Genomic DNA, 16,619 nt, shown 5'->3' on the forward strand with positions numbered 1-16,619 from the left:
GACAACCTTGTTGACTTTAATCCAAAATAGTGCCTAACAGTAAACCACAACTCCTGTCAGTCTTGCTGGACAACTCTGTATTTCCCAGCCAGCTTTCTTAAGGCGCCTAAGACATCCCTGTTTCTCAGGCTGTAGATGAGAGGATTCAGTACTGGGGGAACAATGGTGTAAAACAGAGACATAATCTTGTCTTGCTCAGGTGAGTGGTAGGCACTGGGTCGCATGTACCTGAAGATGGCTGCCCCATAAAATAGCCCTACCACTGTCATATGTGATGAACAGGTGGCCAGAGCTTTCTGCTGTCCTCTGGCTGACTTCATCCTCAGGACTGCAGCGAGGATGCGAGTGTAAGAAGCTAGTATGATGGAAAAAGGGATTAGGAGCAGGACAATGCCACTCACTAACACCAGAGTCTCATATAGGGAGGTGTCAGAGCAGGACAATTTCACCAGGGCAGGGAACTCACAGAAGAAATGGTCAATGGCTTTTGAACCACAATACGGCAGATACATGGTATAAACTGTAAGAATCAAGGCATCTCCTGATGCCCCAATCCAGACTCCACCTGCCAGGCTCAAGCAGACTCTCTGGCTCAGGAGTATGGAGTAGTGCAAGGGATTGCAAATTGCTACATACCTGTCATAAGCCATGACTGCCAGGAGGAGACACTCTGCTCCACCCATGGTCAGTGTGAGGAAAATCTGAGCCCCACAGCCAGCGGGAGAAATGGGGTTGCCTGGGATCAGAAAGTCCACAGACATTTTAGGGACAACAGTCAGGGTCTGACAAATGTCCATGAAGGCCAGTTGGCTCAGGAAAAAGTACATTGGGGTGTGAAGGGAGGAATCCACCTGGATTAGAAACAGAAGCAGAGTATTCCCAGACAGGGCAATAGTGAAGGCCAGCAAAATCATGGCCAGGAAGAAGGTGTGGACTTTAGTCTGGTTCAGGAGCCCCAGGAGAACAAATTGTGTTGGTGAAGTTCCATTCCCAATCCTCATTTCCTCGTCACGTGGAGGGACCTGATGCACTGGAGAGGAACAGACAACTTTGTTCAATGTGGAGTACTGGGATCGGTGGCAGTCATCAGGTTTTCCCTTCTCTGGAAAAAATGCTAGCTATTATGAGTGATGCATTAAGTTGCCCCAATCCCTTGGCAATTGTGTTTATTTGAGCTAAAAAAAAGTTAAAATGTCTTTTTATTTTCCCATTATTTGCATGTCTAAAAGGCACATACTGATTGATTGACTTGGATGTAGGCATAAATAATTTCTTGCTCTGCTCCATCTTGCTGATAGTACTCAGACTTACCCATAAGTCTGATAGAGTCGATAGGAAATTAGGCTGTTCATAATCTTGGGGAATTAGCCCCAAAGACCAAACATTTCCCCAATGACTGAGTTGCCCAGCTGAAGTGTTCTCCTTTTCCAGCAACAAAAGCAATGACGTATATTATGACCACTATCAATAGGAACAGGTGGAGCAGCTTGAGATATGAAACCCCAAGCACTGCCATAGGGGTAGGGTATGAGAAAACAATCTATGATGCCCCAAACCTCATCTTTTGATAAGTAATTTAAAAACAAACAAACAATACCTACTCCCAGACTATAGTGTCTGCTATCCAGGTGATGTAGGAGAAAAATTTTGTTAAAATAATTTTAATTTAAAATTTGCAATCAAAACATGGCTTCTTTTTTCAATGGAAATTTGAATACAGGAAAGATTCATGTGGGAGCTGAAGGTGAAATTTTCAATTTGTCTTTTCAACAAAGAATAGTCCATCAGCACTAGATTTTGATTTTGTGCCTTACCTTTCAAATCCACAGCTTGTAATCCCCTAAAACATCTGAATTTTGGTGGCTAATCAAAGCACAACTTGGAGAACCCAAACTGAGATACAGGAAACCATTAATTAATATACAATAATAATAAAGTAGGCTGTTAAAAGAAGGCAGTTAAACATGAAAAGTACTTTCCTGAAAATGTGTGAAACTTCAATATTCTATTCATTGATTTATTTTAATTTTGCTGTACTGGATCCCAAGTATCCCAAGACGTTATTGAGGCAATAGCTTCAACAATCAGGATTTGATTCTACAAATGCTCTGAAATATTACTTGAACATGCATACCCTCCCACTTTTTTTGCCAGCAGCCCAGGGAGCAGGAGAGGCAGTGTTGAGTCGCTCTCTACTACAGGGGATTTGGTTAAAGCCAAGTGGTCTAACCATTAGGCTACAGACTAGTCATTGCCCAGAGCATGTTCTAGCTGCCTCTTGAAGCTGACACAATGCATCTGGTATTTACTTGTCACTGGATAAGCAAAACTGGGACAATTCCTACCCCATGGAGGGCAAGGACCCATGTTGGAACGTAGGGTCTCCTCCCTTCCAGGCCAGTGTCCATCCCACTGAGAGGTCAGGGCCTCAGCTTCAAGAGGAGGGTGGGAGAGGGATAACATCTGTCTGGTGGCCCTATTGGAGAGGTTTGCTAGAAAGTTGGAGATGTAGATACCAATCCTCTATGAGTGAGGGGTGGGGAAGGGAGACTAGAAACCAAGTTTCCTGCTGCATAAGCTAATGCCTGTCACACTAGGCTACAAGGTGGAAGAGCCCTGTCTCTATAGCTGCCTTCCTTCTGGCACCTGTGCTTCCACGGCAAACTAGAATCCCACACCACAGCCACACAGCTAAGTATGCCCCATCCAGGCACTTAAAGTAAACCTAGATTTGCCCCATAACCTGCAAACTTATGGACAAGAGAAAGTCCTTGAAGGGTGGGACCTTAGCTTTGTGTCCTTCAGAGCTGGGCCCACAAGCTGGCTGCGAAACACACAGTGGTGGAGCACATTGACCCAACAGACCCTTCTACAGGATGGGTTTCAAAGGCATTCAAAACAGAAGTGTATGATGTAATAAATATAAATGATGATATATTATAAATGTTATATTCAAAACGATGTCTTATTATAAAACAAATCTATCTGTGTCTGATATTGCTAAAGGCCCTAAATGTGCCCTGAGTGAAATCTTGGACCTGTTGAGGTGAATGGGGGTTTGAAATTGATTCCAATAAAGGCTGGATTTACTTATATGTATGAGGCAAGGATTTCTTTGAGTGATATCTTTTACTGGACCAACTACATAGTCGGCATAGAGTTAGACATATTTTTGCATGAAAGCCTTTCTTCCTCAGGTCAGAGGAAGACATATATAGTTGGTGCAATAAAAGATCACCCTAAGAAATTCTTGCCTCACATACATTCTGGACCATCACAGCTACAGCATCCCTCTTACACTCTTTATATGTAAGCATTTCGACATCAAATTCATTTGAAATGCATCAATATATGTAGCTATCCCCACAGGAGTAATCTGCCTTCACGAAAAATTGGAAGATGCAAATAATTCATTGTCATTGCATCATTTTCAATTATAGATCACCGGTTTCTCCCTGCCTCACCGGTGGCAGGTTAGGGTGTTATTCCTCCTGGCTGTTGCAGGGTTGACTGTGTAGTTGTACTAATAGATTAGACCAGGGGTTTTCAACCATGGGTACTTGGGAAGCCCCCAGCAGGTAATGGGCAGATGCGCGGAAAAGTGGGGCCATCCATCTGTGCGCCGGTGGCACTTCAAGTTTTGCCACCGGCGTTTCTGTGCTCAGTGATCGGCTGCTGAGGACCACTCTCTCCACCGCCCCAGCTTGGTGATCAGCTGGGGGACCCCATGCTTGTTGGCATGCCGGCAGTACACCAACCCAAAAAGGTTGAAAACCCCTAGGATAGATAATGGAGTAGTATAGGATGTTCTGAATAAGGACAATGACCTCTGAAGGTCAGCCCCACGTTTCTATGATTCTATGATATTGCAACACATTTTCAGTTAAAAAATCAACATGAAATACAAGAGGTTTTAATATTAATAAAACTAGCAGATGTAACACTAAGCAAAAATTAAACTTAATTTATATTTATTGAAAAGTAGTAACTGAACTACATACAAAGAAAATTTCTAGGTAGATCATCTAGTGACACCTGCTCTACAATTATCACAAGGAACCTTAAGTCAAATAATGGTGCTGTTTTTCATTTAAAAAAATCCTATTTTTGACTGTCTTAACCTGTACAAAATAGGAACTTGCAAAAGCAAGAATCACTTACCTTGATCTGCTTTATCTAGAAATGACTGTACTAGTTAAGACTGCATGTCTTTCATGTGAGGCAGCAGTGATTTTTTTAAGGAGGTAAATAAGTTTAAAATCGTTCACGCATGAATTCCCATTTAGGTTCCTGAATGCATTCCCCCGCAAGGCCCTCCTGGATGTGTGCCAGGATAATTTTTTCAAAGAGCTTACCCGGGATTGAGGTAAGACTAACTGGCCTGTAATTTCCCGGGTCCTCTTTTTTTCCCTTTTTGAAGATAGGGACCACATTGGCCCTCTTCCAGTCCTCCGGCACCTCACCAGAGCACCATGAGTGCTCATAGAGCCGCGCCAGGGGTCCCGCAATGACCCCGGCCAGTTCCTGTAGAACCCTAGGGTAAAGATCGTCCGGACCAGCGGACTTGAACACGTCCAGCCTCTCCAGAAGTACCCTAACTAACTCCTCGCTAACCCCTGGCCCAGGCGTGTCTCTCCCGGGGCCCAAGGGGGGCCCAGCAGGGAGGTGGCTGAACTGGTCCCTACTTAGGAAGACAGAGGCAAAGAAATCGTTAAATATGTTAGCTTTGTCATCTGGCGTGATGACTAAGTCGCCCATCGTGTCCTGCAGGGGCCCCACATTACCCGGGACCCTCTTTTTACCCCCTATGTATTTGAAGAAGGACTTCTTATTGTCCCCAATCCGGGAAGCTAGTCCTATCTCCATCTCTGCCTTGGCCCTCCCGACTGCCCCCCTACATCCTCGGGCGACTGTAACATAATCCTTCTTGGTGATGACCCCATCTCTCCATTGGGTGTATGCCTCCCTTTTAGCAAGGAGACATTCCCGGATGCTCTTAGTGAGCCATGGGGGTTTATGTGCCCTCCTGCTCCCTTTGACCCTTGTTGGGATTACCTCCCTTTGGGCATGGAGGATCGTCTCCTTAAGGAGTAACCACTCCCCTTCGACATCTGATTCCCTTCCCCTCTGGGTCCTCAGCGCTTCCCCAACGATCCTCCTTAGCTTGTTGAAGTCAGCCCTCCTAAAGTCTAGGGCTGTTGCCTTGCTGCAGCCCTTTGCCACCTTACGCTGGATGGTGAATTCCAGCAAGCGATGATCACTGTCTCCCAGGTGGCCCATCACCCGCAGCCCCCTCACCAGGTCATCACCCGTGGCCAGCACCAGGTCCAACAAGGCGTCTCCCCTGGTGGGACTGTGCACCTCCTGGGTTAGATGGAGGTCCTGCACTCTGGCTAAGAACCGACGTGAGCGATCAGACTTGGCTGACTGCTCTTCCCAGCAGATGTCTGGGAAGTTCAGGTCCCCCATGATGACCACATCCTTAGCCCTCACTGCCTCTGTGAGCTGACCTAAGAATTCCTGGTCGAGCTCTTCTCCCTGGTTGGGAGGTCTATAGTAGACTCCCACCGTTAAGTCTCTCTCCCCTGGACTGCCTTTTACTCTAACCCAGAGCACCTCAGAGTGCCCCCCCCTCTACCCCCTTGCTGATTAATGAGGAAGTATATTCCTCCTTGATGTAGAGTGCTACTCCTCCACCTTTCCTTCCTATCCTGTCCCTCCTGTATAGCCTATAGCCCTATAGTCCTATAGTCACAAGGAACCTTAAGTCAAATAATGGTGCTGTTTTTCATTTTAAAAAATCCTATTTTTGAATGTCTTAACCCATACAAAACAGGAATATGGAAAAGCAAGAATCATTTACCTTGATCTGCTCTGTCTAGATCAATGGCCAATCTAGAAAGGAGAGAAGCTTGACATCTTGCAAAAAAAAAAAGCTGTCTGTCCTTCATGTAAAATGAATCTCTCAAGCCAAGAATTATTACAGTCCTAGTCCCCTGCAGTCAGTTGTAATCCTAGAAGACAAATTTCCTGGTACACTGGTATATAAGCATGTCTTGGAAAAAAAGTTATTAGCTTAATAGTGATTGCAGTAATTCATATATGAGCTATCCATACAAATCTCTTTTTGCAGTTGAAAAACGCAGCATTGGCAATACATATTCAAATTCTATATGAACAGTATGAAATCAGTATTAAGAATCACATCCTCTGCACTGAATCTCTAACTTCACTTCTGCAGCACGCTGTGTAAGTTACCTAGCGGCAAGAGAGAAATACTCATATTAACGATGCGGTTGTTAAAAAGGCCAGGTTAAGCTTGGAGCAATTACATCACCCAAACACCAATAAGTTTAATATCTAAGTGGAAGAAAAGAGTCTTTGGGGAATCTTGTCCCAAGTCCTTAATTAAATTTATGTGCAGGTGGTGCCCTGGAAAGACTTTCTCTATTCAAGTTGTAAACTCTGAAAACTTCTGCTCAGTGGGATTTCTTTGTATCCTGGGTATTGAAGTAGCAGAGGGCTCACAACCATGACTTTCAGAAAGGACAAAAGACAATATTTTTCTTTTCTTTTCTTCAGTGACAAATATCAAGTTGTAATGTTTTCAGTCCAGTACTGAATGCCAAGCAACTCACTATGTTTGATTTTCTAGTGGAATGGGAAATTGGGTAACCTCTAGGTAATCTTTTTTCCATTAAAGCATCAATCCCTCCATCATTTATGCAGGAGACATATTACTCACATGGACAATTTTGAACAGAGGAAAGTGGAAGAAACACCATCAGATCAAACCTAATGCATTACATTATAATTACATTATTTGTCTGATATGACTTAGGGTGAAGAGCCAGGCCATATAGGCCTCAGATTTGAATAGATGCTCATAGATTTCATAGACATTAGGGCTGGAAGGGACCATGGAAGATCACCGAGTCCAGCCCCCCGCACGAAGGGCAGGAAGTCAGCTGGGGTGATAGGATCCCAGCAAGATAAGCATCCAATTTGCTCTTGAAGGTGTTCAATGTAGGTGCTTGAACCACCTCCGATGGCAGGCTATTCCAGTCCTTGCGGGCTCGGACAGTAAAAAAATCCTTCCTTATGTCTAGTCTGAAACGGTCTTGTAGTAGTTTTTAACCGTTCGACCTCGTCATCCCTTGGGGCACTCTGGTGAGCAAACATTCCCCCAGATCTTGGTGGTCACCCCTGATAAACTTATAGATGGCCATCAGATCACCCCTAAGCCTGCACTTTTCAAGCCTAAATAGCCCCATGTCTCTTAGCCTGTCATTGTAAGGTCTGTTTTCCTGACCTCTGATTATGTGCATGACTCTTCTCTGGACTCTCTCAAGCTTCTCCACATCCTTTTTGAATTGCGGAGCCCAAAACTGGATGCAACACTCCAGCTGCGGCCTCACCAAGGCCAAGTACAAGGGGAGAGCTCAAAGGAGCTGCAGTGTTTATTGAATAGAGATCACAGAGGCAAGTCCATTATCAGACAGGTGTGTGCAAGTCACATATATGTGAAAATACACCTGTATTAAAAAAAAGAAAGCAGCATTGATTATCTGTGGTACAAATGTAAAAGGCCTAAGTGAGAGCTATGTGTCTTCCAGTAGGAATTGAGTGCTTGCCTCCTGGTAGGCTTTGGAAGATGTCTTAAATTTTGCCATCAACCCACTTAAGCTGGTGGTTTAAATAAGGCCTCAGCTACACAAAATGCACAGCAAAACAGAGGACCCCCACCTTCCCACCACTACTTCTCACCAACTGGCGTATCTATGGTATGGAAAATTTGAAGTGAGGACAAGGCCCTGAGAACCTCGTCTGAAAAATTCTCACGCTTGGGACAAGACCCAGTGAAACAAATTTCCTGTTTTTTTAAAAAGGGTAGCCCTGCATATATTAAGCATGTTCTGCTATGGTTATGTCTGCTATGGTAACTTTGTGGATCTTTTCTCTACCCACCCTCATTAGTTTGTACTTTCAGGGGTTTGGGGGGCTACTCGCATCTTATGTTGCAGTTTGTAGACGTGTTCCTGCTGTTTGTAGATAAAGTTTGCAGAGGTAAGGTCAAGCTGGCTCTGATCTTTGTTTCCACATGGCCTGCTTTCCAAAATTGTAAAGTTTACAGGCATGCAAATGTAGCCAACTGGACGTGGCATAAAGGCCAGCACTCACTGTGAATGCAGCAGAGATCCTTAGTGGGGTGGCCTCAGTTCCAGGGTGTGTGAAGCAGCAGAGGCTCTAGCCAGGTGTTGCTCCTTGGTTGGCTTTGTGGAGAAACCATCACTTTCTCAAAGCAATTTGTTCATGTGCACAAGAGCCTGGAGCAGGTTAAATAAAATCTTACTGAGTTTGCCGTTGACGACTCTGCAACTTGAAGAGGACCAGCAGTGACCCCTGAAGGTGGCTGTGACCCCTGGCAGAGGTTACTCGCGACGATGCAGCAGTGATCTTCAGCAGATACGTACGGCAGTTGTGGAGGTAAAGCCCGTAGCACAGGGCAGCAACCCCTGTGGCAAGAAGCATCAGGTTCCTCCACAGCGGAGGCCCCAGCAGCTGCTGCAGGTGTCGGGTGTATGTAGCAGAGGCATCCCTGGGTGAGCCTCCCTTCCCAGTGCACTGGCCTCAGTGGTGGCCTCGCTGGGTTGATTTGCCAGTGGCTCTGAGAGTCTGTGACTTGTTTTGGGTTCCAGTTAATGTTTAATAATTCAAGTTTTCTTTGACGTTGTGTGTCTCCATTTGCCCCTGAAATAAATTGTGTTTTAGTTTAATGTGTGTTTGCGAGCAGGGAAGTTTGTTCACATTGAAACACCACGTAACCATGTATTTTCCCAGGTTTCTGGGCAAGGGCTCAAACTAGATTTAGAAAGTTGGTGTTAAACCCCTAAAGTTGAACCTGGCCCTTGTAGCTGCTGTTCAGTGCCTGGCAAAAGGGTTACGTAAGTAAGAGCTACCTCTCTTCTCTTCCCCTCTCTCGAGAAGGCTGCATTCAGCACCATTTTCAGCTGGCTGCAATAGCTGGCTACTCACATAATCTTTCCAAGGGAAAATAAAATACCTTAGAGACCCAAAAGGGAAGAAATAAATAAAATATATATTTTTTCTGGAATAATGAGAGACTGTTGGTGAACTCATCTCTGTGTTGAATACCTAAGGCAAAACCATTTTCTGGGCTCAAGTGGCTTGTACTGTTGTTCACAGCTCCTGAGCTAGACAGGACACGGTTTAATTTCAACCACAATGATCATTAATCTGAAGGTCCAATGTGCAATTATGGGCCTGGCCATTTCAGTAAATTGATATTTCTTCCATTGGCACCCTTCAGTTGTTTCCATCCTGTCTCTTTCCTTTGAGCTTTGAACAATGCTAGTCATCAGTGTCAAAGATCGCTATATAAACTGTTTATCCTGAGCGCATTGATGCTTGAACTGCACAGAGAACAGCCTGCTTCTGCTGCAGCCTAAAGCAGGGGGCTAAGCCCTTAGCACAAGAGACAGGAGTCTGGGTGTTTGAACCCATGAATGTGTGTCTGTACCACTCCCCCGTCTACCAAGAGGCACAGCCATGGCACCCACTCCTGCATACCTGGGCCAAACCTAGACAAGAGGCAGAAGATGTGCCCATGAGGCACCCCCTGCTGCCACTATCAGGCACAGCTGGGGACAGAGTGCTTGACACAGGGGGTGAAGTCTCCTCAGTGCTGCTTCACTTATTTGTTTCTAGTTTTATGTTGGCTTTGTATTCTGTTCCTGGCTATCTAAGTGTCCAGATATGGTCATCTCTATGGCATTTTTGGTCGTGTAATGCTGCTTTTCATGCAGATAGAAGAGATTCAATTCCTGGCCATGTAGCTTGCATTGTGTAGATGACACACACACAGATTGGGCACGTGCTGCAGGCTATGTATTGGCCATGTATGCATGTCTGTATGTATGTGGCAAGGGTAGACATGAGTTCTGCTTGCAGACACTTGCTTTGGTCTCAGGACCAGAAATGTAGTCAATCAAGGGCATTGTTAGATGTTACAATTGGTATGTGTTAACTCAAAGCAATAGTTGGTAGCATTGAAGTTAAGGGGTAATACCCTCCCTTACATCTACAGCTCTGACTAAGGCTGGTGAGCAGATGCGTGGCTAGGAGCTGCCAGGTCTCCCCTGGAGAGCTGCCTCGTAGGCCTGTGCGAATAGGGAACTATTCAATTCAGATTTGGATTTGGCCAGTTTGAATGTCAGAGATTCGATTCAGAGATCAAAATAATTTTTTCCAATTTGATTCGGTCAAATCGTCGGAGCCGATTCGGCGATTCGGCCATAGAGTATAATAGGGAATCAATTAAATATCTATAACTTTGTTGTCTTTTGCCTGATTTGGATGAAGCACGCAGGAATGATATCCTCTTCAGTGAGCATGATACGTACCAAGTTTCAAGGTGCTAGGTGCAGGGGTTTCTGGAAAACTGCACCTCAAATCCTGAAAGGAAAACTCATGTCACGTGCGTGTGTTAAGCCACAGTGGGGTAAAAACTGCAGGGATGGTAGCCCCTGTAGAGGCCACAAAGCCTGCCACATTTCAAGGAGAAAGGTGAAGGGGTTTGGAGGAAACTACACCTCATGCTGGGGACAAGCAAAACTCGTGACGTGGGTGACACTGTGTTTGTTAAGGCACAGCAGGGTGAAAGCATTGGTTCGGCTCAGGAGTCCCAGCACAACGAAATCTGCTGAAGAAGTTTCATCCCCACTCTTCGTTTCCTCTTCGTGTGGATGTGCCTGAAGTCCTGGACAAGAACAGCATTCCTTAGGGAACGTGCTCACATGTCCTACTGGAGAATAGTAACAGCAACTGAGGCACCCCGCAGGTTTCTTCTCCTGTGGAAGAAATGACATTTACTCCTGCACTTTCTCACCATGGTTATAAAGCTAGGGAGCTTCTTGTTTGTCCCCAATGCCCTTTTCTGTTATGTCTTGCATAAATCCGATCAATTTATTTTACACAAGGCTTAGATAGATTCTCACGTAACAGCTTTTATCATTGGTAAGTTTGCTAAAGAGAAAAGGTTAAATTAAAACAAAGCTTTCATAGAATCATAGAATCATAGAAGTCGGGTCGGAGGGACCTTGTAGATCTTCAAGCCCGACCCCCCTCCTGGGCGGGAGAAAAAGACTGGACTCAAATGAGTCCAGCCAGGTAGGCATCAAGCCTTTTCTTAAAGACCCCCAGGGTAGAAGCCAGCACCACTTCCCTAGGAAGTTGGTTCCAGCTCCTAGCCGCCCTAACTGTGAAGTAGTTCTTGCGGATGTCTAATCTAAATCTACTCTCTAATAACTTGTGTCCATTGTTCCTTGTCATGCCAGGGGGCGCTGGGGAAACAGCGTCTCCCCTAAACCCTTCTGGTCCCCCCTAGTGAGTTTTCAGACAGTCACCAGGTCCCCCCTCAGCCTTCTCTTGTGAAGGCTGAACAGGTTCAGGTCCCACAGTCTTTCATTGTAGGGTCTGCCCTGTAGTCCCCGGATCATGCATGTGGACCTCCTCTGGACTGTTTCAATGTTATCCACATCCCTTCTGAAATGGGGCACACAGAACTGGGCACAGTACTCCAGCTGTGGCCTGACCAGCGTCGCATAGAGGGGGAGGATCACCTCCCTGGCTCTACTTGAGATGCACCTGTGGATGCACAGCAAGGTGCGGTTAGCCCTGCCAGCCAAGACCTCGCATTGTCGGCCCGTGTTCATCTTGGAGTCAGCAATGACTCCAAGATCCCTTTCTGCCTCCATGCTCTCAAGAAGGGAGTTTCCCATTCTATAACTGTGCTGCTGGTTTCTACTGCCTAAGTGCAGCACCCTGCACTTGTCAGTATTGAAACACATCTTGTTTATGTCAGCCCACTCCTGTAACCTATCCAGGTCTTGTTGCAGTCTTTCCCTCCCTACTAGCGTGCTCACCTCACCCCAAATTTTGGTATCATCAGCGAATTTAAACAGGCTGCATTTCACCCTGTCGTCCAAATCACTGATGAAGAAATTGAACAGCGCAGGCCCCAGGACCGAGCCCTGGGGGACTCCGCTGCCCACTTTCCCCCAGGTCGAATATGACCCGTCCACCACCACCCTCTGAGTACGACCCTTGAGCCAATCTGCAATCCATCTGACTGTGTAGGCATCAATGCCACAGTCGCCTAGTTTTTTAATGAGAATGGGGTGGGAGACGGTGTCAAAGGCCTTGCTGAAGTCTAGAAAGACTACGTCCACGGCAACACCTGCATCCATTGCCTTTGTGACCTGATCATAGAAGGCAATCAGGTTGGTCTGGCAAGACCTGCCCTAATGAAACCCTGCTGGTTGCCCTTGAGTATCATCCCTGAAGCCGGACCATCACAGATGTGCTCCTTGAGAATCTTCTCAAAGAGTTTCCCAAGGATAGAGGTAAGACTGATGGGCCTATAGTTGCCTGAGTTCTCCCTCTTCCCTTTTTTGAAGATGGGGACCACATTAGCTATCTTCCAGTCATCTGGAACCTGGCCCGAGCACCACGAGTGCTCATAGAGCTGTGCCAAGGGCCCTGCAATAACCCCAGCTAGCTCTTTCAACACCCTGGGGTGGAGAGCATCTGGAACCACTTACTTGAACACGTCCAGCCCCTCCAGAAGCTCTCTAACCCTGTCCTCCCCAACCTGAGGTCTGGAGGTGTTCCCCTCGAGTCCATCTGGCATCCCAGCGGGGAATTCCTGGTCCCTGCACAAGAAAATGGACATGAAGAATTGGTTAAAGAGTTCTGCTTTCTCCTCTGGCGCAACCACCAGATTGCCCAGTGTACCTTGCAGGGGCCCCACGTTACCTGGTGCCGCCTTCATCCTCCCTATGTATTTGAAAAAGGACTTTTTATTATCCTTGATCTTCGACGCTAGTCCTAGCTCTATGTCTGCCTTTGCTTTTCTAACAGCCCCCCTACAGGCCTGAGCAGAGGAGGTATACTCCTCTTTGGAGATAGCACCCCCCTTCCACTGGGTGTACGCCGCCTTTTTGGCAAGCAGGCATTCCCAGATGCCCTTGGTGAGCCAGGGGGGCTCCCGGGCACTCTTGCCCCCCTTGCTTCTTGTTGGGATGGACTCCCCCTGGGCCCTGAGAATCGTTTCCTTAAGGAATGACCACTCACCCTGGACACTGAGTTCCCCTGCCCTCAAGGACCCCAGCGCCTCCCCCACTAGTCTCCTCAACTTGTTGAAGTTGGCCCTCCTAAAGTCTAGGGCTACCGTCTTGCTGCAGGCCCTTGACACCCTGCACTGAATGGTGAATTCTAGCAAGCGATGATCGCTATCGCCCAGGTGATCAAGAACCTGGAGGCCCCTTACCAGGTTATCACCTGTGGCCAGGACCAGGTCCAACAGGGCATTTCCTCTGGTGGGACTGTGCACCTCCTGGATTAAGTGGAGGTCCTGTATCTCAGCCAGGAACCTCCTGGAACGGTCCATCCTGGCTGACTGTTCCTCCCAGCAGATGTCTGGGTAATTAAAATCACCCATGACAACTACATCCCTTTCATTTTATCCTGTAAAAACCATGTGTTCCACCTTTGGCCTCAGTGGAGTGAAAGTGGTGAACAAACAGGTGAGACAAGAATCAACCCTGAAGTACAGTGCTTCGCTCCTAAAAGCAATTGTTGGGAAGATCTGCATCTAAGCACTTAGACTCATAGGATCACAGACAAGGAGGCTTGGAAGGGACCTCACAAGGTTACATCTAGTGCAGCTCCCTGCTCAAAGCAGGATCATCCCTAACCAAGTGTCCCCAGTCAAGTGTCCATCTCACCTGCTCTTAAAGCTTTCCAAGCATGGAGACTCCTCAGGTTTTCTGGGTCATCTCTTCCAATGTCCAGCCAGGCCTAAAATCAGCTAGTTCCCCCTAATCTCCAGCCTAAAGTACCCCTACTGCAGCTTGAGGCCACTTTTCCTAGTCTGGTCCCCAACAGGCCCAGAGAAAAGCCCATTTCTATAATTTCTATATCACCCTTCAGGTATTTGAAGACTGTCGAAACCTCCTGGCAGCCTTTTCTTCTTCAGGCTAAATATGCCCAGTACTTTAAACCTTTTCATATAAGTCTTGGTTCCCAGACCCTGGATAATTTTTGTTGCCGTGCCACTAGATGTAGCTGAAGTACAGTGCTTCACTCTTAAAAGCAGTTGTTGGCAAGATCTAGGAGAGCACTAGAGAGCTGGGAGAGTGCGGTGGACTTCATCAAACCTTTTTTCCAAGCATTTAGGAGTCCAAATACCCGTGATTCTCTGTAGGAGACCAGCTGTTAAGTGACTGAAATAATTTATCTTCCTTCTAAAAGTTCCAGTTTTCTCACTTTAATGAGACGAAGCTCATAATAAACTATAGTTTCTGACAATTTTCCTGGAAGACTGCATTTCCAAATCAGATTTCTTAGCGGAGCCTAAGACATCCCTATTTCTCAGGCTGCAGATGAGTGGATTCAGCACTGGGGTGACAATGGTGTAAAAGAGAGACACAATCTTGTCTTCCTCTAGTGAGTGGTAGGAGCTGGATCTCATGTAAATGAAGATGGGTGCCCCATAGACCATGCAAACCACAGTCAGATGGGAGGAGCAGGTGGCCAGAGCTTTCTGCTGTCCTTTGGTTGACTTCATCCTCAGGACCCTAAAGAAGATAAAAGCAAAAGTGGCTAGTGTTATGGAAGAAGGGATGAGGAGCAGGAGAAGGCCACACGCAAACACCAGAGTCTCATACTGAGAGGTGTCAGAGCAGGACAATTTTAGCAGAGCTGGGACCTCACAGAAGAAGTGGTCAATCCCTTCTTAGCCACAATAAGGAAGAGTCAGGGTAAACACTGATTAAATCAAAGCATTTACAGATGTTTTCATGTATTCCCAAGCTGCTAAAAAACTCAGATGTTCGTGCTCATGATGGATACAACAAGGGGTTGCTAACAGCTAGGTATATGTCATAATCCATGACCGGCAGATGGTTATGAAAAATCTGCGTCCCACATCCAACTGGAGAAATGGGGTTGCCTGGGTCAGAAAGTCTGCTAACATTTTGAGGCCCACAATTAGCATCAGAATGATGTCCATAAAGGCCAATTGGCTGAGGAAAAAGTATGTGGCTAATAAGATCATGGTCAAATAGAGAACATGTGTCCATTTGTCTGGCTCAGGAGTCCCAGTACAGTGAAGTCTGCTGAAGAAGTTTCATTCCCACTCCTCATTTCCTCTTCGTGTGGTTGTGCCTGAAGTCCTGGACAAGAACAGCATTCCTTAGGGAACGGGCACACACGTCCTACTGGAGAATACTAACAGCAACTGAGGCACCCCGCAGGTTTCTTCTCCTGTGGAACAAATGACAGACAGTATGGTTGATGAAACAATAACCTCACTTCCCTGGGAATAATAAACACTATTTAGGCTGAAGATTTTCTAAAGTGAGTCCCACATTTTGTATGTCCAGCTGCAGTCCATCCCCTGCCCATTCCAGGGTCAACACTCATGAAAGCTGGAGGCAAAGCGTGTCTCTTCTATGAGATCTCATCATGTCTGGTGGACTCCAGGGAGAGGTGAGCCTCTGACTTCCCCAGGAAGATGCTAGATTGTGCCCATGTGCCTTTCTCTAAGTAAGAAAGTTGGTGTCTTGAAACATGGCAGCTGGAGCTCATCCTCCACCGTGGGAGAATGACTGGCAGGAGAAGCCAGTTACCAAACACCATTTTCAGTAAGCGTTCCTTGGTTGAAGTTTCTGGCTGGAGTAGTGAACCAAAGCGTATCTCCACATCAGAAGCAATCAGGGCTCAAAGTAAAGATGATATCTTTTATTAGATCAACAAGATTTTTGCTCAAGAGAAAAATTTCTTCAATTGCAAGCTTTTGGCATCAGGCACTGGACAAAAGATTGTAAAAGTGCTCCTGCGTAGAGCTTTTTCCCCGGGTGTTCCTATAAATAGGAATGATATTTCGCACTTGTTATTGCTGACCCGCTATGATCGTTCCCTTTGTTCTCACATTGCCTCAGTCACCCGCATGCACAGCAGGGCCGAGCTGCTGGTTAAAACTCACTGGCCTTAAAAATGTGAGGCTAGACAGGCACTGGCTGAGGAGACGATGTGTGCCATTGAATAAAATCTGCAAAGAATTGCCTATCCTTCCACTTTTGGGATTCATTTGAACTGAGACCAGAGAAGCTCCAGGACCTGCTGCGAAGCGTGTCCTGGACTCAGGAGGTGGGTGACTGGTTACTCCATTGCATTTGATCCCTTTTGGTGGGGCTGAGACTTGGGCAGAAGCCTTTTATATCCAGGAGGTGTCCGGCTGCAGTGCTCTTAGAACATGGGGAACCAGGTTCCCTGGAGGGCAAACTCCTGTCCCCTCTCTCTCTCTCTCTCTCTCTCTCTCTCTCTCTTTCTCAGTCTGTTGATGAAACCCATCTACGGCATGGGAAGCCATTGGTAAATCTTTCAAAAAACTTTAATGTTACAGCAGTAGCTTTGAATAAGAGACGCGGCTCTGAAGCACTGTCTTAGAGGGACCACTGCAAAGTACCTTTGTAGCACCACAGGGAGCAAGGGACTGCTGGCTCTGCTGCACCTGGGGCAGTCGTGTGTTGTGG

At 46.5% G+C, this 16,619-nt stretch overlaps 2 protein-coding genes across 2 annotated transcripts; both read right to left on the reverse strand.

Moving 5' to 3' along the window:
• Window positions 1-56: 56 nt before the first annotated feature.
• Window positions 57-1,001, reverse strand: LOC149852598 (olfactory receptor 2V1-like). The gene has a single exon (XM_090030122.1). It carries the CDS (start codon window positions 999-1,001, stop codon window positions 57-59), a length of 945 nt encoding a protein of 314 aa, XP_089886248.1.
• Window positions 1,002-14,365: 13,364 nt separating this feature from the next.
• Window positions 14,366-15,228, reverse strand: LOC149852599 (olfactory receptor 2T5-like). Its single transcript, XM_090028391.1, has one exon. The coding sequence runs from the start codon at window positions 14,648-14,650 to the stop codon at window positions 14,366-14,368; it is 285 nt and encodes a 94-aa protein (XP_089884517.1). The 5' UTR covers window positions 14,651-15,228.
• Between the last annotated feature and the right edge of the window lie 1,391 nt (window positions 15,229-16,619).

This window comes from Crocodylus siamensis, chromosome 15, assembly GCF_052110815.1.
Source record: "Crocodylus siamensis isolate JL-2025a chromosome 15, ASM5211081v1, whole genome shotgun sequence".
Lineage (NCBI taxonomy): Eukaryota > Metazoa > Chordata > Crocodylia > Crocodylidae > Crocodylus > Crocodylus siamensis.